This window comes from Loxodonta africana, chromosome 14, assembly GCF_030014295.1.
Source record: "Loxodonta africana isolate mLoxAfr1 chromosome 14, mLoxAfr1.hap2, whole genome shotgun sequence".
NCBI classification, from domain to species: Eukaryota; Metazoa; Chordata; class Mammalia; order Proboscidea; family Elephantidae; genus Loxodonta; species Loxodonta africana.
In genome coordinates this window covers 70,138,592-70,160,634 of record NC_087355.1, presented here as the reverse complement: position 1 = coordinate 70,160,634, position 22,043 = coordinate 70,138,592, and the positions used below count along the sequence as shown (strand labels likewise).

Here is a 22,043-nt window from a genome sequence, read left to right as displayed (position 1 = left end):
ACAACAGTGAAAACAAGTTAAAAATATATTTGTGGTTACATAGGTAGATATGTATGCACATGCGTGTATAGAGAAGGCACATGCAAGTAAATGTACATGCATGTATAAGCGTATCTGTAGGTATACATATACACACGTTTGTGTGTGCTGCATACATATCCACACATACAACAAACCACATAGGGGATACAGTTACAGAGGCTTACTAGACATCCAGACAACTCACAGGATTGGTTTACTGGGTCAAAAGGCTTGGGACCATAGTCTCAGGGGACAACTTAGTCAATTGGCATAAAATAGTTCACAAAGATAATGTTCTACATTCTAGTTTGGTGAGTAACGTCTAGGGTCTTAAAAGCTCACGAGCAGCCATCTAAGATACAACTCTTGCTCTCTACTTGTATGGAACAAAAGAGAATGAAGGAAATCAAAGACTCAAAGAAGAAACTAGTCCACAGGACTAACAGCCCTCACAAATCATAATCTCTTTTAAGCTAAGACCAGAAGAACTAGATGGTGCCCAGCTACCACTACTGAACATTCTGACCGGGGACAGGGAAGCTAGGTCAGTGGAAACAGAACAAAGAGAACGAAAATAATGAGAATGTTGACACGTTATGAAAACTGAACAGAACATTTAGTATAAAAATTGTTAAAGGGGAACTAAATAGTTATGTAAACTTTTACCTGAAACACAATAAAAAAAATTTTTTTAAATGAAAGAATATATAAACAACCATGAATATATATATATATATTTTGAATATATATATATTCAAAAATAGGAAATACGAAAAGTAACTGGGTGTGTGCATAGTGAGGGGGGACATTATTTTATTTAGACTAATATAAAATTGCCAAATTAAAATTCTTCCTTTTAAACAATATTATTCTTTTTGTTGTAATTGTATTCACATTAAAAACCTACTTATGGATTATACAGAAACACTTCAATGTATTTATGGGAAAAAGCACTCATCAATATCGTTAACGCAAATGGAAAAGGGAGGACTAGCAGAAGAATCCACCACTTGTGTCTGTCAGCTTGTTGTACTGTGGGGGTTTGCATGTTTCTGCGATACTGGAAGCTATGCTACAGGTATTTCAAATACCAGTAGATCACCCTTAGTGGACAGGTTTCAGTGGAGCTTCCGGACTAAGACGGGCTAGGAAGAAAGACCTGTCAGTCTACTTCTGAAAAAATTGGCCAGTGAAAGCCTTATGAATAGCAGAACATTTTCTGATATAGTGCCGGAAGATGAGCCCCTCAGGGTGGAAGGCACTCAAAATACAACTGGAGAAGAGCTGCTTCCTCAAAGTAGAGTCAACCTTAATGACTCAGGTGGAGTTGAGCTTTTGCGACCTTTATTTGCTGATGTAGCATGACTCAAAATGAGAAGAAACAGCTTCAAAATCAGAACATAGAATGTATGAACTATGAATCTAGGAAAATTGGAAGTCTTCAAAAATGAAACGGAACACATAAAGATCAATATCCTAGGCATTAGTGAGCTGAAATGGACTGGTATTAGCCATTTTGAGTAAAACAATCATATAGTCTACTATGCTGGGTGTTATGGCTTGAATTGTGTCCCACAAAAATGTGTGTCAACTTGGCGAGGTCATAAATCCCAGTATTGTGTGGTTGTCCACCACTTTGTGATCTGATGTGATTATCCTTTGTGTTATAAATTCTGACCTCTATGATGTTAATAAGGCAGGATTAGAGGCAGATATGTTAATGGAGCAGGACTCAAAATCTACAGGTTTAGGTTATATCTTGACTCAATCTCTTTTGAGGTAGGAAAGAGAGAATCAAACAGAGAGGAGAGGGACCTCATTACCACCAAGCAGGAAGAGCCAGGAGCAGAGAACTTCCTATGGACCCAGGGTCGCTGCACTGAGAAGCTGCTAGACCAGTGAAGGTTGATGACAAGGGCCTTCCCCCGAGCTGACAGAGAAAGTCTTCCCCTGGAACTTTCCAACAAACATTTAAACATTAAGATGACAATAAAGCAATACTTGAAAGGGGATACTATATGGTTAAAAGTCAAGAAAGGTGTGCATCATGGTCGTATCCTTTCACCATACTTATTCAATCTGTTTGCTGAGCAAATAATCCGAGAAGCTGAACTATGTGAAGAACGAAACATCAGGATTGACGTGATATGCAGATGACACAACCTTGCTTGCTGAAAGTGAAGAGGACTTGAAGCACTTACTAATGAAGATCAAAGACCACAGCCTTCGGTATGGATTACACCTCAACATAAGGAAAATAAAAATCCTCACAACTGGACCAATAAGCAATATTATGATAAATGGAGAAAGGATTGAAGTTGTCAAAGATTTCATTTTACTTGAATCCACAGTCAACATCCATGGAAGCAGTGGTCAAGATGTCAAATGACATATTTCCTTGGGCAAATCTACTGCAAAAAACATCTTTAAACTGTTAAACAAAAAAAACAAAGATGTCACCTTGAGGACTAAGATGTGCCTGACTCAAGCCATGACATTCTCAATCACCTCACATGCATGCAAACGTTGGACAAGGAATAAGGAAGACCGAAGAAAAATTGATGCCTTTGAATTATGGTGTCGGCAAAGAATATTGAATATACCACGGACTGCCGGAAGAATGAACAAGTCTGTCTTGGAACAAATACAGCCAGAGTACTCCTTGAAAATGAGGATGGTGAGACTTCATCTAACATACTTTGGACATGTTATCAGGAGAGACTAGTCCCTGGAGAAGGACATCATGCTTGGTAAGGCAGAGGATCATAGAAAAAGAGGAAGACCCTTAATGAGATGGAGTGACACAGTGGCTGCAACAATGGGCTCAAACAGCAATGATTGTGAAGATGGTGCAGGACTGGGCAGTGTTTCATTCTGTTGTACACAGGGTCATTATAAGTGGAACTGACTCGATGGCGCCTAACAACAACAGCACAAGAAGCCTTTTCCTGACAGGTAAACTCCTACTCATCCTTCCAAACGCAGGTCACACTTCACCAATTCCATGAAGATTTTCCTAGTCTTCAGATGAACTTAATTACACTTCTTTCTTTACTGCCTCAGCATTTGTACATGGTTTATTACACTCATCACACTGGGATATTATGATTTGCTCCCAGTTCGACCTCCTTGACTAGAGTCTGAGCACACTGGGGGGTGAGACTTTCATGTCTTATCTTTTATGCCCCTGTGTCCAGCTCAGCTCTTAGCATACAGTACATTAATGAATGCAAACTAAATTCTGTTATTAAAAAAACGAAAAGAATTCATCTTTTCATAGAACTCGTACCTCCAGCGGGGCACTAGAAAAACATGCCATCATAATTCAATCAAATGTGGTCTCACCTCCTATCCTACCACACTACCACACTGGGAAAGTAGATTACAGTTATTTAGGGATCAAGGAGATTGTATCAGTGTTGCCTGCCTTCCTTGATATTTTCCCAGTGCTGGAGGCTAAGCTGAATGAAAGGGGAAAGCCTACCATTCCTACCATGCTCTCTCTTCAGATGCAGCCAGAAAACCTCACCATGGTATTTTCACCACAACTTGTCTAGAATTCATTTAGTGGCTGTGATTTTTTTTTTTTTTTTCCTATGTCAACTAGCAAAATAGCTAGCTAGGCTACTCATTAACCAAGACATAGAAGGGAAAACTGTGGTCACAGAATGAGTTTTCACTTAAGTCTCTCGTGAGGTTAAATTCAAGTTTCCAAACCAAGAGCAAAAAAAAATTTCTAAAAATACGGTGCAATAGAACTCTCGGAAGCTCGCAGTTACCAAGCAGAGACTGGCTTTAGCTGCATCACAGAGTTAACATTGCTCTACATTGGCCAAAATCTCAATGGTTTAAAAAAAAAAACTTGTTGCCGTTGAGTTGATTCTGACTGATAGTGACCCTATAGGACAGACTAGAACTGCCCCATAGGGTTTCCAAGGAGCGCCTGGTGGATTTGAACTGCTGACCTTTTGGTTAGCAGCCATAGCACTTAACCACTATGCCACCAGGGTTTCCAGTGGTTTTAAAGGAGTTCTCAATACATTGGCATATTTTGATTCTCAGAACGTTCCCCTCAAGAATCATTATCCCTGTTTTTCAGAAAATGAAATTGAGGTTCAGAGAGTACAAGTGACTGGCTCAGTGGTTACTGACAGAGCCAAGACTGGATGCCAGGTCTTCTGAATGCTTGGTCCAGTATGCCTGTTCCAGTGCACCATGCAATCACTACCACACAAAGATGTCCTCACAGAACGCAACATGGATGGTCACTTGCCATCCATCCTATGAGATACTATCCAAAGTTCTCAATCTGTCCGATGTGGAGCAGGGGGCTCATTTCAGTTGTGTTTGAAGCTCACATGAATCAGAGGGTTTAGTGTTTTAAAAACCTCAATGCTCATTTAGTCCAATGTTGGTAGAAACGAACCTTTCTAAGCATCCCTGCAGATGACTCCAGTTGCCATCGAGTCAATTTTAACTCATGTCACCCCCATCTGTGTTAGAGTAGAACTATGATCCATAGGGATTCCAATGGCTGGTTTTTCAGAAGTAGGCCACCAGGCCTTTCTTCCGAGGTGCCTCTGGTTGGACTCAAACTGCCAACCTTTTGATTAACAGCATCACCTGAGGACTCCTACAGATGACTAAGCCAAAAAAACAAACTAACTAACTAAACCCATTGCCAACGAGTCGATTTCGACTCATAACAACCCTACAGGACAGAGTAGAACCACCCCACAGAGTTTCCAAGGAGCACCTGGTGGATTTGAACTGCCAACCTTTTGGTTAGCAGCTATAGCTCTTAACTGCTATGTCACCAGGGTTTCCAACTATCTAAAATAGTACTCCCCTCTACCTTCTCCCCTTAGTCTGCTTTCTTTTTCTTCAGAGAACTTCTTACTTCCTAGCAATACATTATACATTCGTTTATTCATTGACTGTGGCAGACGCTTTTCATTGCTTCTTTTATATAATAATAAAAGGACCTACTATTTAGTGACTACTTTCATCAGATACTTTGAATACATTTTTCCATTTGAGGCTGATACTAATCCTATAAGGTAGGTGTCCTTCCTACTTAATACAAAAAGGACAATTAACTAAATAGAAAGGTTAAACTGCTTGCCCAGCATCACACACTGAGCAAGTGGTAACGCTAGAATTGAAATCCAGGGCAGACTCCAAAATCTGGACTATTTAGCTACTATGCTATTCAACTCCTACCACAGAAAAGAAGAAGGAAGAGAGAAAGGAGAGAAAGAGGGAGGGAGGGAAGAGAAAGAGAGAGAGGATTGCCAAGTCTCGTAATCAAAGATATCATGGAATCAAAGTTATATCCATTTGTCCTATAAAGCCATGACAACCTGCAGGCATGTGAAGCCCAATTCCTGCACAACAGCCAAAAGAACATTTCAGCTGTCACTCAGAGCCCTGCATCTCAACAGGAACTGACAATCCTGTAAAAACCATATTCATCACATCTCTCCTCTGCTTATAACTGTCGGGAGCTGGGGGAAGACATGAGAGCTGTCTTGAAACATTTTAAGTGCTATCACACAGAAGGCGAATTAGGAATATTCTGTATGCCCACAAGGACCAGCTGGTGAGCAGAGGGTACAAGGAGACAGGTTTCAACTCCATTCAAGAGGAAACTGTCCAACAGTCAGGATATCCAAAGACCAATGCCTTGGGAAGTAATAAGATCTCTATCAATGAAAGCAGATGCTGGACAACCCTTGATGGGATGGCTGAGGAGAATCAACCATCCTCTCAAGTGGCTGAACTCCATGGCACTCAGAGTACTTTCCAACTATAAATTTTAAGATTCTTTCTTCCCTCCTCCACCTACCAGATTAAGCCTATTCATTGTGCTTTTCAAAGCCCTCCATAATTCAACTGTATTGATCTGTCCATATTCATTTCTCACTTCTTCCTAAAACAAGTCAATTACTCTTCCTTCCTCCAACAACATTCCTATCTCTGGGATTCCCATCTCCTTTTTTATCCTCCTCCACCTATCTTCTTCTATCTACCCTCTCCAAACTCTACCTACCACAGTTCAAGATACCCTGGGTGGTGCAAATGGTTAACATGCTTGGCTACTAACTGAAAGGCTGGTAGTTAAAATTCACCCAGAGGTGCCTTGGAAGAAAAGCCTGGTGACTTACTTCCAAAAAATCAGCCATTGAAAATCCTATGGGGCACCATTCTACTCTGATGCACATATTGTCTCCATGAGTCAGAACTGACTCGATGCTGACTGACAACTAGTAAAGCAAGGTTTACTTTCTCTGAAAATGTAAGTGGTCCCTCTTAAATATTTTTATGCAAGATTTGCTTAAAATTTTTATTTGTACAATTGTCTGGATCTTTCCTGATTTTCATAAGTTAATAGGGACCACTTCTATTTAAAGTAAAATTTGCTCAACTTCCAATTCCACGCAGGGTATCACATTCACATTGTTTTAGCTCACATTTTTATGTAGTATGGCATGCACTGGCTATGTATTTACTTTGGTTATTCAAGGTTATTTTCTGTGAAATGCATCAACTCTAGCCTCCTTGTCACTCCAATTCATCGATAACAGATTCTGACATTTTGCAACTTGTACGCAGAACACCTGCTCAATTTGACACCATCAGTCAGTCCTGCAGGTATGGAGACAAGATAAATTCAATAGAAAATTCTTCAACAAGAAGAAAGGTGCCAATCAGACAAACCAGAGCATTCTTATGGGGAACAGGCTTTGGCAAATTCTATAGCAGTGATCATCATCGTAAAGTAGCTGATTTTCAAAAGTGAGATGTGACAAGTTCTTTGAAAAACAAGGACACGTGAACCTTACTTCAGAAAGTTAAGATTTCTTACCACTGCAAAATTCCCAGGTTGAGAATGATAAGATGCGTTGGAGTGGAGTCCAGAGGAAAAGGTGTCAGGATCTTTTCAAAATGTCTTATCAAGGATGGAAAGAAAAGACAAAGAGAAAAATGAAAGTCTGTTGCTAGGAGAGCACCCCTGGCTGCAGGGAAACCTTACAATGTTATGCACAGATGTAGGGTCCTCTGCAGGTGTTCACTGGTTTTTTCCTAAATGACTGATTTTTGTCTTTTTTTTTTTTTTTCTGAATTCCCCAAAACAGAAATTATAACACTTGACCTTCCAGGTAAAAACAAAAAGCTACTTTCTTTCTGCTTTTTTATGATCAAAAATTCTTTTAGTAAGAACAGCAACAACAACAACAAAAAAGTCTTTCTTAATTATCTCCAGAGGATTTTGAACTTCTGTACCTGAGTCTAAGAGGAGCCCTCATGATACAATGGTTAAAGCGCTCAGCTGCTAACCGAAGGGTTGACAGTTCAAACTCACCAGCAGCTCTGCAGGAGAATGACCTGGTGATCTGCTCCCATAAAGATCACAGCATAGAAAACCCTATGGGGCAGTTCTACTCTGTCACATGGGGTCACTATGAGTCAGAATCCTCTCGACAGCACCTAATAACAGATTGAGTCTCAAACAAGCCAAACCTAAATATTCAACAAATAGTGATTGAAGATCTGTAAGACTCTGTGCTGGGTTCAGTACATTAATATTTTCTCTTAGAAAAGAAGGCATTAAAAAGTGGGTAGAAACTGATAATTCTTATGTGCCAACTATGTCCCCGGTGTGTTATATAGGCATGATAGCATTTAATCTGCCCAGCAACCCTGCATGGTCATTGTGGCTATTATGTTCATATTACAAATGAGGAAACTGAGGCTTAGAAAGGCTAATATGCCTAAGGTTACATTGCTAGCTAGGAAGCGTTCATTCCCAGGGATGTTGACCACAAAACCTGAGTGCTCTATACTAAATCACACTGACCTGAATAAGTAAAAAGGACAATGAGAAAGAAAAAGAAAAGTTCAACTTTGGGAAGAAAAAAAAAATTCTCATGAAAATGTTACTATTCTACAAGATACTGCAACACCTCAACAACAAAGAGACAAATAATCCAATGAAAAAATGGGCAAAGGATATGAACAGATACTTCACCAAAGAAGACATTCAGGTGGTCAACAGACACATGAGGAAATGCTCGATCATTAGCCATTAAAAACCCACTGCCGTCGAGTTGATTCCGACTCATAGCGACCCTATAGGACAGAGTAGAACTGCGCCATAGAGTTTCCAAGGAGTGCCTGCTGGATTTGAACTACCAACCTCTTGGTTAGCAGCCGTAGCATTTAACCACTATGCCACCAGGGTTTCCCATTAGCCATTAGAGAAATGCAAATCAAAACTACACTGAGATACTCTCTCTCCCTGACAAGGCTGACGCTACTCCAAAAAAACACAAAATAACAAATGTTGGAGAGGTTGTGGGGAGATTGGAACTCTAATGCACTGCTGGTGGGAATGTAAAATGGTATAACCACTTCGGAAAATGATATGGCGTCCCCTTAAAAAACTAGCAATAGAAATACCATGTGATCGAGAGGTCCCACTCCTAGGAATATATCCTAGAGAAATAAAAGCCGTCACATGAATAGATATATCCACACCTATGTTCACTGTGGAAACACTGGTGGCATAATGGTTAAGAGCTACGGCTGCTATCCAAAAAGGTCAGCGGTTCGCATCCACCAAGGGCTCCTTGGAAACTCTACAGGGGAGTTCTACTCTGTCCTATTGGGTCGCTATGAGTTGGAATCGACTCAACGGCAACAGGTTTGGTTTTTTGGTTTATGTTCATTGCAGCATTGTTCACAATAGCAAAAAAGATGGAAAAAACCTAAATGCCCATCAACAGATGAATGGATAAACAAATTATGGTATATACACACAATGGAATAATACACAATGATAAAGAGCAATGATGAATCTGGGAAACATACCACAACATAGATGAACCTGGAGGGTGTTATGCTGAGTGAAATAAGTCAATCATAAAAGGACAAATATTGTATGAGACCTCTATTATAAGAACTCAAGAAAAGGTTTACACACAGAAAAAAACATTCTTTGATGGTTACAAGGGTGGGAGGTAGGGCAAAGGGAAATCACTAACTGGACAGTAGACAAGTGTCAACTTCAGTAAAGGGGATGATAACACACAATATAGGAGAAGTGAGCACAACTGGGCCAAAGCAAAAGCATGGAAGTTTCCTAGACACATCCAAACACTTTGAAGGACCGAGTCATTGGGGCTGGCACCCACAGTCTCAGGGGATATTTAGATCACTTGGCATAACATAGTTCATAAAGAAAGTGTTCTACATCCCACTTTGGTAAGTAGCGTCTGGGGTCTTAAAAGCCTCCAAGCAGCCATCTAAGATACCTCTATTGGTCCCATTCCACCCAGAGCAAAGGAGAATGAAGAAAACCAAAGACAGAAGGAAAATACTAGTGCAAAGGACTAAAGGATCACATGAACCAGATGCTCCACCAGCCTGAGGCCAGAAGAACTAAATGGCACCTGGCTACCATCAAGGACTTCTCTGACAGGGATCACAACAGAGGGTTCAGGACAGAGCAGCAGAAAAATATAGAATAGAATTCAAATTCACGTAAAAAGACCAGACTTAATGGTCTGACAGAGGCTGGGGGAACCGCTAAGACTATGGCCCCTGGACACTCTGCTATCCCAGAACTGAAACCATTCCACAAGCCCACTTTTCAGTCAAATATTAGACAGGCCTATAAAACAAAAAATAACATACATGAGAAATGTGCTCCTTAGTTCAATCAAATATACGAGACCAGGTGGGCAACTCCTGTCCAAAAGCGAGATGAGAAGGCAGGGACAGGAATTGGACAAATGGGCACAGGGAACCCAGAGTGGAAAGGGGGAGTGTACTGTCACATTGTGGGAATTGCAACCAATGTTACAAAACAATATCTATATAAATTTTTGAATCAGAAATTATGCTGTAAACTTTCACCTAAAGCATGTAAGATTTTTAAAAAATGTTACTGTTTACCACTTTAAACCTCAGGTTAGAAAGTCACTCATTATTTTCTAACTTCTCATCTGAGCATAGTTACTCAGACTCAAGGGACAATAAAATGTACGTACAAGGCCTTGAACTTGATAGACTATCCTTGCTATTGCTCTGGGTATCTACATAGGGTTATGGGATACTCTGAGAGCAAAAGTGAGGAGAAAGAATGAAGGTTATATCAAAGCCTTTCTAATGGAACATCCCAGTTAGTTGACCTAATAACATGTTTAGTGCTTCTGTTCTGTCTCCTAGTTTGTTGGGTAGTGCCCAGAGTCTTAAAAACTTGCAAATGGCCACCTAAGACAGGACAATTCGGTGTGTATTAGCCTGGAGCAACAGAGAGTTAGGAATAGGAGGAGGAAATGGTGGCTAGATGCCTCCATGAACAACTGCCTCCTTTACCAAGAGATCAGGAGAACTGGATGGTGCTCAGCTACCCTTACCGAACATTTTGACCAAAGATTCTATAGAAGAATCCTGCTCAAAAGGGGGGAGATACAGAACAGAATTCCAAATTGTCATGGACTCCAGACTTGAACCTTAAACCTGAAGTCTTCTTAAAACCAAACAATAGTTTAGCTTAACTAGTAAAAAAAAAAAAAAAAAATGTCTGCCTTGAGCATAATGCTCTTTTAAAGAGCTATCTATGTGGGATCAAAGTTACGACAGCAACTCAAAAGATTAGATAGAAACCTTAGGGCAAACTTTTCCTGAAAAGGGCAAGACAGTAAATATTTTAGTTTTTGTGGGTCCTATGCTCTCTGTTGCAACTACTCAACTCTGACATTGTGGGAAAGCAACCACAGACAATACATAAAGGAATGAGTGTGGCCGTGTTCCAATAAAACCTTATTTAAAAAACCAGCATACCAGACTTGGCCCGCAGGCCAGAGTTTGCTGACCCCTGGAAAGAATAACTTGAGCTCATCTCATTTTTTCCTCCAGAGTATGAGAGTATTAGGACCCTCCCCTTATCTTCTCACTGCAGAGAACTTAAAAAAAAAAAAAAAAAAATCCACTTAAAAAAACAATACAAAAAAGGGTCAGTGGTCTTAACTGAAAAAACCATTAAGAGAAAAAAAGGAAACCTAACACTGTTTTTTCCTGTTTCATAATCTTTTCCAATCCAACTCTGCATTCTTGTGCAAAACACCAAAAAAAACAACCAAAGAAAACTGTTTGGAAAACAAAGAAGAAATAGCCGTTGATGCAAATGTGCCAATATTGTGCTCAAAGGCAAATACTACTTTTGTTTAAGAGTTTGTCTTGGATTATTGAAGAAACATGTACAGTAGACTGAAAACAAGTAACTATTTCACAGAGCAGCAACTTCTGTCAAGGATCTTAGCTCTTTGCATTTCCACTAAAATTTTAAAATATGTGAAATATGTTTGATTGTATCTGAGCCACTATCAATGTAGACTCTTGTAGAAAAAAATTGTAGATTATAGGGAAAACAAAGAGCAGCATAGTTCAATGCGAATCACGGGACCATTACATTTTAAGAGAGGGGTTTAGAGCAAGAGCTGCATTAAGACCTGTGTGAGGAAGGCCTTTTTGTCCCCAGTGGACCAATGACAACAGTTTCTTGTATAGTGGGCCCCACTTATGCCCCCACCCAATCTCCTAGGACTCCTAACTCTAACCTGCATTGTCTATGTTGTTTATAACTTATTTCTTAAGACAGTCCTCCCACACAAGTGCCTTCACAGAGTCCTCCCTGCCCTTCAAAAGTTGAAACTGACACTTATCCAGGTAAACAAAGTACCCTCAAAGGTCTATACCCTTAATGAAGTGTTAGACTAAAAAACTATCTGCTTTCTAGCAAGGAGATGACAAGGAAATTGTATTGGCGTAAGCATTATTTGGGGAGAAACTTTCTCTCCTGTGAATTTGTAACCATGGGCAAGCCCTGAGTACCTCGAGACAAGAAGCTAACATAAAATGCTCCCACGTAGGTAGCAGTTAAAGGGCACCTTTCTGGAGGGACACACTCCCAAAGAATCTACGAAGAATTCCCACATATGAAATGGCACACCATACAAGGAAACAAACACCATAAAAGTCATTATAAAAATAAGCTGACGGATTTAACCCAAAAATACTTTAGATAATACAAACTTGAGGTTCAGAGTACAAAATAAGCAAAATTAAAATATTGGGATAATAAAAAAACATTAAAATGGAACAAAGAGCCCTAAAATATTCCTAGCAAATTAGAAAAGAAAGCAAACGTAATTTCTAGAAATAAAAGATTCAGTCACTGAAATGGAGAACTAAAAGGAGAGGCTAAAGATCAGGTTAGAAAAAGGAAGAGGGATAATTCGTGTACTAAAAGACATATAAGGAAATTAGCTAAAATGTCATTTATAAAGTCAGAGAAGCAGACAACACGAGAATGAAGAGACTTAGATCATCAAAAGAGATTATCATATATCCAATTCGAAAAGAAAGAAAATCTGTTGCCATTGAGGCGATTCCAACTCATAGCAACCCTATAGGACAGAGATGAACTGCCCCACAGGGTTTCCAATTAGCAGCTGGTGGATTCCAACTGACGACCTTTTAGAAAGAGAGAATAGATAATTGAGAAAAGGGATATTTGAAAAGCTAAAGGCTGAGAATTTTCTAGAATTGGTGAAAGATACCGTTACGCATTAAATTGCATCCCCAAATATATGTGTTGTAAATCCTAACCTCTGTGCCTGTGGTTATAATCCCATTTGGCAATGGGTTGTCTTTGTTATGTTAATGAGTCAGGATTATTACAGGGTATGTTTTGAGTCAATCTATTTTCAGATAAAAAAGAGATTAAACCAGGGCTTCAAACCGGCCCTGCCTGATTCAGTCATGGTCAATGAAGTAAAGCTTGCATGGATCCAAATTTTAAAAACGTGGGTGAACTAAAATGATAACCAGAACAGGAAAGGTTATGGGTGAAGCCCTGCTGGAAACTTAATCTCCCTTTTAGAAAACAAGGGTAGCATGCACATAGCACAGCAGCCAAATCTCCTCAGTGGCAGAGCCAGCAACAGTGGTGTCCCACTCAAAGATGGTGGCTGGCTGTGTCGCTTTGAATGTGTATCCTTCTCCACAGCCCTAGCAATAATCCAATCTCCCACATCAGGCTCCTGAAAGGGCTCACTATACCTCTTCTGAGCCTCCCATTCCAGAGCTTCAACCCATACTTCTTCCCATTCCACTTTACCTAAACTTCAAAAAAAATTTGGAACTGTTCCACTTTTACTTCCTCAGCCATGACAAACCGGTTAGAACTGGTTTGAGGCCCTGGCTTAAACAAGCCAAGCAAGGAAGCAGAGATGGGGAAGACACATGCCAAGTCACATGAAGATCGCCCAGGAGCAGAAGCTCAGAAGAGGTGAGGACTTTCCTCCAGAGCCCATAGAGAGAAAGCCTTCCCCTAGAGCCGGTACCCTGAATTTGGACTTCTAGTCTCCAAAACTATGAGAAAATTAATTATTGTTTCTTAAAGCCACCCACTTGTGGTATTTCTGTTATAGCAGCACTAGACAACTAAGACAGACATAAGTCTTGACTCTAGAAGCACAAAGAAATGCTCAAGGAGGCTCGCTGCGATGAAACAGCAGCAGAACACCAGAGACAAAGGACAGCAGGCCTAGAAGGCATCCAGAGAAAAAAAAGAGATCACCTGAAAAGGAATAATATTTAGATGAAAACATACCTGCTAAAAGCAACAACAGGAGCCAGAAGATAAAGAAATATTTTCTAAAGGATGAGAGACACTGCTAAATCTGGTACCCAGCTAATCTTTCAACAAGGAGTGTTGGATAAAGGTATTTTCTTAGGAATAAAATTGAGTTCATCACCACATTTTCCTCTAAAGGAAACTGAACACATAGAAAAGGTCTGAGATACAAGATGGAATAGTGAGCAAAGAACTTTGTAAACATAGAGAAATCTGGACAGTGGTTATTAATACAGTAATTATAATAAATGTAATACCTTCGTAAGGCAAAAAAGGTTAAAATTAATATATTTGTCAAGATTTATGTATAAAATGGAAGATGAATAATTGAAATTAAAGCATTATAAAATTTTGTATTGTTTGGAAAATGGTAAAAGATACTGATTACTTTTAGGCTTTGTTAGGTATTATGAACATGTTAAAATTTGAATTGTAATCATACAAAATAATACAATGAATACGTTCCAAGTCAGTAGAAAATAGATTTAAAAAACAAAACCAAACCCTTGAACAACTCTAAATAAGGCATAAAGGGAAATAAAGCCCAGAAGAAAATTCAAGTAATAGAAAGTACAAAATAGGCAGTAAACTAAATCCAAACTTATCAATAAACTCAGTGAATCCAAGCAGAATAAAGTCATCGCTTAAAATAGAGAGACTATCAGACGGAAATTTTAAAATCCAGTAAAATGTTCTTTACAAGATTTACTCACCTTGACCCTGAGAACACAAATAGGATGAAAGTTAAGGAACAGAGAATCAATATATTATGTGACTCTTAAACAAAATAAAGCTGGTATAGTCTTTGAGGCAAATATGGAATTACTAAGAATAAAAGAAGTCATAAAATAATAACAAATATTCACTAGAACAACATCGTAACTCTTATTTGGTATGTACCTAGTCTTTTTTTTTTTTTTTTTACCTAGTCTACATGTATTTAAAGTAAAGATTACTAAGGTTACAAAGGAAAATGAACAAAGCACACATCAGAGGAATTAAAAAGCACATTTTTCTCAAGGACACATGGAATGGCTTGAAAAAGTCGACCACATTTAAGCAATAAAATAAGTCTCACCAAACTTCAAAGACTTCTACACACCATGTTTTTTACCGCAATGCAATTAATTTAGACACCAATCCTAAATTAATCTTTTTAAAAATTTCCAGATGTTTAGAAATGAAGTAACAGATTTCTAAGTAATTCATGTATCAAAGGGGAAATTCTAATGGAAATTAGAAAATAGTATGAGCTGCATGGTAAAAAACTACATCTCAAAACCTGTGTGACACAGCTTGCTGTAAAAGTATGCTATGTTATGATAAAATGTATGTCAAAGTTAATACGTGAATACATAACTAAAAGGGTGATATATTTGTCATGAATAAAAAGATATGCATATTAAAAAATCTCAAAAAGCATGAATAAAGTACAGGGCAAATGACATACCCGACCCGCTGCTGTGGAGTTCAGACTTACAGTGGCCTTATAGGACAGAGTAGAGCCGTCCCACAGGGTTTTCAAGGATGTAAATCTTTACAGAGGTGGACTACCACATCTTTCTCCCACAGAGTGGCTGTTGGGTTCAAACCCACCAACCTTTTGGTTAACAGCCGAGTGCTTAGCCACTGTGCCACCAGGGCTCCCTTAGAAGATATTTACAACAATATGTAATAATGTAATAGAGTATTTAATATCCAAAATATCTAGCAAGCTTACATACATGTGTATATACACACACATATATATATAAATATACACACATATATATTCACAGAAAAAACACAAAGTGGAAATAGACAAAAGACAGGAAAAAATACAAATGGCCACTAAAGATACGTAAAAATGCTTGACCTGTTTAATAAACACAGAAATGGAAGCTAAAGCACTGAGATATCACTGGGAAATTTTTTGAGTTATTGTTAAGATTTTAAATGTTGGAAAGAATGTATAGAAATAAGCCCTGTAATATACTGTTGTCAAAAGCACAAATTGTTGAAAACTAAGTCAATTTGGCAGGCTCTACCAAAATTGTAAAATTTGGATATCTTCTAACTCTGCAATTCCACATTTAGAAATAGGCTAGTGGTAATGAAAATTAGAAAATACCTAAACGCTCATCAATAGGGAAATGGTTAATAAATCATGATACTCTACGTCATAGGATGCTATCTGGCCATTAAAAGGAATGAGGGAGACTAACAATTACAGCTAAAATTATTAAACAGCAGGTAGTATTCTAAGTACTTTATATATGTCAATAGATTTAATCCCAAAGAACTCTATGAAGAGTAAATCCTATTATCCACATTTTACAGATGAGGGAATAGAGACAGAGAAATTTGATAACCAGCATAATAAGATCACCCAGGTTTAAAAATGACAAAGGCAGTCTTTGAATTCAGGCAGGCAAAAGGGAGCACTCAACAATTTACCATTAGGCCATCCCACCTTCTCTATATCGTGACCTGGAAAGACCTCAAAGTGAAAAAGCAATGCACGGAACAAGAAATATAATAGGCTGCACACAGTGTTTGTATATTCATTAAAAAAAGGTCCCATGCCAAAATGTTGACAGTTATTATATATGGAGAAAGGAAGAGTGGAAAAGGGCTACAGTAATTTTCATATCAGATCTGTACTCTTCTGACAGACCAACAACCACGTTTGCCTGTATTGCCTGTGCCATTAAAACGGCACAAAGCCCAAAACAACATCTGACCTTCTTCTGGCGAGGATGGTTTAGTCCCATTTCCTTTGTCCACAACCTTGACTCTGGGCTTTGGATCCTTTCTTTTTTCTAAATCTTTAACTGGAAGAAAAATAGAAATACAACAATATGTTGTGTTAAAGTCTGAAAGAAAACATTCAATGAGTTTTAATAAAACCCTTACAAGTCCTGAAGTATTAGGCAGAAATGCGTTCTGTGGTAGAGCTTCTTTTCCAAAGATTAAAACTGATGTTTTGTTTTTTAACCTTGTCATGGAGAGGTATGGAAAGCATGTAAGGAATTACTTTGGTTGAGTACTCACTATGGGCAGACAAATTAAATTATAGAGAATTTGATCATGAGTGCTGCAAATTGCATGATTATCCCCACTTCATATATGAGGGAATTAAGACCCAGGAGGCTAAGTAACTAAAGCATATCTTATCTCACAAAGCCTGTAAGAGTTGGCACAAGATTCAAGTCATATCTTCAGATCTCTGGGACCTAGCTGATGAGCTTGGCCCCTTTAGTAGAAAGATCTTAGATACGAATGTCCTAAACTTTGAACTGTTAAATCTGTGATAGAAGGTGAAGAATCCCATCATGCTGCCCTCCTAACGCAAGGGACAAACTCAGAAAACAGACTGTCATGAGCAAAATGGTATTGATCACAAGAATAGCTACTATGTTATACTATGTAACACCATGTCTGAATTAATCTGCACGATAATAGGTACACATCATCACTCCTATTTGCAGATAAGGAAACCAAAGCTGGAAGGAGTTGAGTCACCAGCCCAAAGACACAGGTGGCAGATTTGGAATCATATCCAGAAGATCAGGCATGCCTTCCTGTCTTCAGAACACGACTGTTTCTTATGCTTCCCTGTGTTTCGGAAGATGGACCCATGAAGAATCCAGACCTTTATGCTAATTGCAAGCTTATATGTGAGAGGATTTATTTTGACCATCACTTCCCTGGATCCAAGCATGAACGTTTTCGCAGGGAGGGGAGACCAGGTTCTAGCTCCATCTCCCAGGGAGCAAATATGGAGCTGAAATCCAAACTGGAAAAGGGAGCCATGCAAATAAAGTTATTTTTACTTCATTCGTACAAAACTAACCCTTCTATCCTGTCAATAAAAACAACTCACAGCTAAAAAAAAATGTGCTTATATATAATTCATCTAATTAACCAGTTAGACTATTTCACGAAGATAATTTCAGCCGAGCTAAGCAAGCAGAAAACAACTCCATTTCCTTTTAAGTGTTTCGAATAAGTAGCTCTTGGGAAAGCTGTTTAAGGCTACTTGTGTTTCCTTGCGGAGCTCAGGCAGTGGAATCTTTCAAATATCAATCGTGATAACTTTAGACTAAAGTTAAAAGAATCATTATCTCTCTTACTGTTTCTCACAAACCTAAAAAAAAAAAAAAATTATTTTTGTTCACTCCTGTAGAAATGTTGGAAGCCAGAGACTGAAGTACAGTGCCCATAGAATGAGACAGAAGGCTGCTTTACACAGAAAATAACACAAAAACTGTTTCCAGAGCTTTCAAGACAGCGTGCGTCTCAAAAAAAAGTAACGTTTAAAACACCTGCATGTCCTGCGAACAGGTGTATTTACCAAATGTCTTTGTTCGGAAGTTTCAAGAAGGAGCAGGTTAACGAAGGTTTTTAAATTTTTTAAAGTCACAAGATACGTCACACAAAACATTACTCAAGAGAGGAAGAAAAAACGGGGGGGAGGGGGCAGAAAATCAGACAGACAATTCCTATCCAGAGAGTTCCAGAACCCCAGCCTCCTGCATTTGTAGATTAATCTTAATGGCAGGATTTTAAAAGCTGTTGTATAAAATAAGAGAAAACCTATTTGAAATTATGTCTAGGACTGGCTTCAAAACAATATGAAAGGGGGACATAGGGATATAAATGAAACAAGACTGGCCATGAGTGGTTAATGGTTGAAGCCGGGTGAGGGATACACGAGATGGGGTTTGGGGTTCACTATACTATTCTGTTTTATTATATTCTGTTTTATTATATTTAATATTGTCCGTAACAATAAGTTGTTCTGTTTTATTTTCTTTAAAAAAAAAAAACATCTATTGTAACAGTGAAATTGCACAGAAAGTTAAGCAGGACAGGCCTTTTCTTTTTGCATGCATGATAAACAAAACTTCGTCCTCCACAAAGTGGAGGGAGAGGGCCCTGTGGTCACTAGAACGTAAGGTGCACAGGGACAGGGCTTTGTGCTCCTGTGCTCAATGCTATTTGCCCTGTGCCTACAACAAAGCCTGGCACTGTACTAAGTGTCTCTTAAGATCTCTTCCAATCAAAAGAATCTACAACTTAAACCCCTTAAGCTAGAGACCACAGAATTAAACTCAATGCTAAAACAGAGTGACACTTTAAGACCTGAAATACATACTTCTGAACTGGCCTTGGGCTGGCTTGCTTTCTTTGTCTTTACTGTATGCAATAATTTGAACTGTGTAATCCTGATCTGGCATAAGACCTTGAATAATAGCTTTAGTTGCAGTGTTCTGGAGATTCAGTTGGTTGGTCTTTCCACCTATAATAAAACGGAAAGATAAATGAATTCTAAGAAATCAGGTTAACTGTGTACAGTAAGAAAAAAATTTTAAGCCACAATGAAGATTTTAAAAGATGAAAACATTTAAAAATACATATCATGATACACACATGCATAGCAGTTAATTTTACTATAGTTTTCATTCTTGTTTTCAGTTGTACTCTTTGCATTCGACAACTTAAACGGTCATAGAAATTAGATAAAACACATTCATGAGAAGCTTTCATCCTAACACACTGCTGCTTTATACACTACGAATACCCATAGCATAAGACAGAAAGACAGCAAGCTCCCAATATCAGATACAAGGAAAAGAATTACACTTAAAAGCAAAGGGGGGAGGGTGGAATATGGGCAGACTGCATGTCATTATCCACTTGGAATTTTTCCTAAGGCCCCGTTGAAGTGAGTCAGAGTACCCTTGAATTCTGAGCAACTCAAACATTTTAAAACTGACCACCATTGGCTCAGAATGCTGAAGGAACCACTTAGTGCCTGGCTATCTAAAAAAGTAAGCTTGGTTCTTGAAAATGTTTCAAACCCCCATTTTTTCTCCATCAAATTAGGTTGCTATCTAGAGCTTTCCTAAAAACTCTGTTAATTAAACACTCAGCTTTTATGCAAAATTCCAAATAGACCTCTCTTTTCTAATTTCTGGAAGCTATTTCTGTGCCTGAGAAAGAGAGACTAATTTAAAACTTCTGTCCCTCTGGTAGTAACAGCAGAAACCAAAAAACAAAAAACAAAACAAATCCGTTGCCGTCGAGTCAATTCCGACTCATAGTGACCCTACAGGACGGTAGAACTGCCCCACTCGGTTGCCAAGGAGCTGCTGGTGGATTCACACTGCTGACCTTCTGGTTAGCTACTGAGCTCTTAACCATTGCACCACCAGGGTCCCAGTAACAGTAAAAAGCAGTCTGATATTTGCTGAATTAATCAAACATAACACAAATATTACATTTTAAGCAGACTCTAATAAAATGAATGATGTTAAGTCTGAAATTTGATGCTGCTATCTAAAAAAAAAAAATTTTTTTTTTTTTTATCATTCAGGCAAGGAGTCCTGGTGGCACAGTCGTTTAAAGGGCTTGACTGCTAACTGAAAGGTTGGCAGTTGGAATCCACCAGCTGCTCCATGAGAGAAAGATGTAGCAGTCTGCTTCCATAGTCTTGGAAACCCTGTGGGGCAGTTCTACTCTGTCCTATAGGGCTGCTGTGAGTTGCAATCAGCTGGACAGCAATAGGTTTTTTATCATCCACGCTGCCAGCTACTGTAAGGCAAAACCAAGCCTTCCTCTTGCCAAAACCTGTTTCCTTATGTGCATTTGTGTTTAAGATATTAAATCTGGTTTCACAAACTTCTATAATTTAAAACACACCTACTAAAAGCACGAAATAAATCTTTCAGAATCTAGTATTTCTGGAAGTGTGTTTCACTAAGGAAAAAAAAAAGTGCCTTGGAAAACTTTGTATATTACAGTACCTCTTAGAGAAGCAGAGAGCATATCACTTTATCGAAAGCTTTGAGACTCCTGCAATGAGAAAGCTTTAAACTCTCTGTAAATCAGCATTTCTCAAATTTATTTGACCATTAAACCATTTGGTTGCATAATACCATGCAATACACTTTGGGAAAGCTGGCACAAACAATGCTTCAGCCATGTGTCATAGCGCTAAAATGTCTATAAACAATGTGTGGTTAGATGTATTATTATTTTTGTCAACTATGTTTGATCAAGTAGAAATCAGTGTGTCAAGAATATCTGAGTGACTTGAGTTAAAAAAAAAAAAAAAAAACAGAACTCATCAAAAAATAATTTGCTTTTGTCCCCAATTTTTATTTTGTTTAAGCAAGAACTGCAAATCTAATTTTGAATGAGCTGTTGGAAAGGGGATTCAAGGATCAGGTCAAGGCTTGGTTCAATTGCCACCCTACCCCACCCCCACCCCCCCCACCCAAGTCATTTCTAAAATTCTTTTAATTCCTCCATGACACCTGCTGGGGGTATTTAATAGCTTGGTGTTATCAGCAATTAGTCAGGAAATGTTAAACTACTGATTTACTTGGAGGAAAAATATTACCCTACAATCTCACAAAAAAACAAGATCAGACATGGGGAATTCTCAGAGGTACCACCCATTTAGTAACTCACGTTTTGACCTTTAGAGTCATACAGATGTTCAAGACTCTCTTAAATTTAAATTGCCCATATATAGAACAAACTGTATTTTAAAAAGTGACAGTCATTTCAAAATGGGGCCATACTCCAAATGAAAAATCTGGACCAGACTTGAGAATAAAGTATTGCTTTCCACGAGTGAGTCACTTCTGTAGGCCAACATACCAGAGAAGTGGGCATCTAGTATTGCTTAACACAGAAGTCATTCCAACGAGCCCTGTGGGTAATATTTGTAATAAAAGAAGGTGAGTATTCCTTTTGAGTAACTGAGCAAGAAGCCAGGTATTTATCTGCTTGCTCTGTTTGAGATTTTAAATCCACTGTTGGGTGAGAAGGCCATATTTATGAACAACAGAGCAAGTATCTGCCTCATTCAATGAGTTGGGAAAGTTCTCTAGCATAAAAAAAGCCCAGCTCCATATAACCATCTTTATCACTAATAAAAAATAGAAAGAAAAAATTATTGTATTTATGTAATTATATATATACACACACACACACAAATATGCTATTACTAAATACTTATCATGTACTATGTGAAAATGGATCACTGGAGAAGAAGAAATGAAACCTGAGAGATATGCTAGAGAGCATCCTTATAACAGTCACAGGTAAGATTTACCAAATGTGGTAGTCATTGTTCTAAGTGCTTTACAAGTATTAATTCAGTTCAGTTCGTCCTCCTCATCACCAGCGCTCCTGGAGTTTAATGTGCATATGAATCACCTGGGGATCTTGTTAAGATTCTGATGCTGATTCAGTAGGTCAGGGCAGTGTCTGATGAAATCATGTATTTCTAACCAGCTCTCAGGCGACAGTGATGCTG

The 22,043-nt window shown here is 38.5% G+C and overlaps 1 protein-coding gene across 2 annotated transcripts in view; it reads right to left on the bottom strand.

Moving 5' to 3' along the window:
* COL14A1 (collagen type XIV alpha 1 chain) overlaps nt 1-22,043 on the bottom strand; it is a 224,322-nt gene that overhangs the window by 167,614 nt on the left and 34,665 nt on the right. For both annotated transcript variants that reach the window (XM_064268015.1, XM_064268016.1), the window contains exons 4-5: nt 18,870-19,013; nt 16,453-16,542 (exon numbers count right to left, since the gene is read on the bottom strand). In XM_064268015.1, the coding sequence (XP_064124085.1) occupies nt 16,453-16,542; nt 18,870-19,013 (234 nt within the window). The remainder of the gene's footprint in view (nt 1-16,452; nt 16,543-18,869; nt 19,014-22,043) is intronic.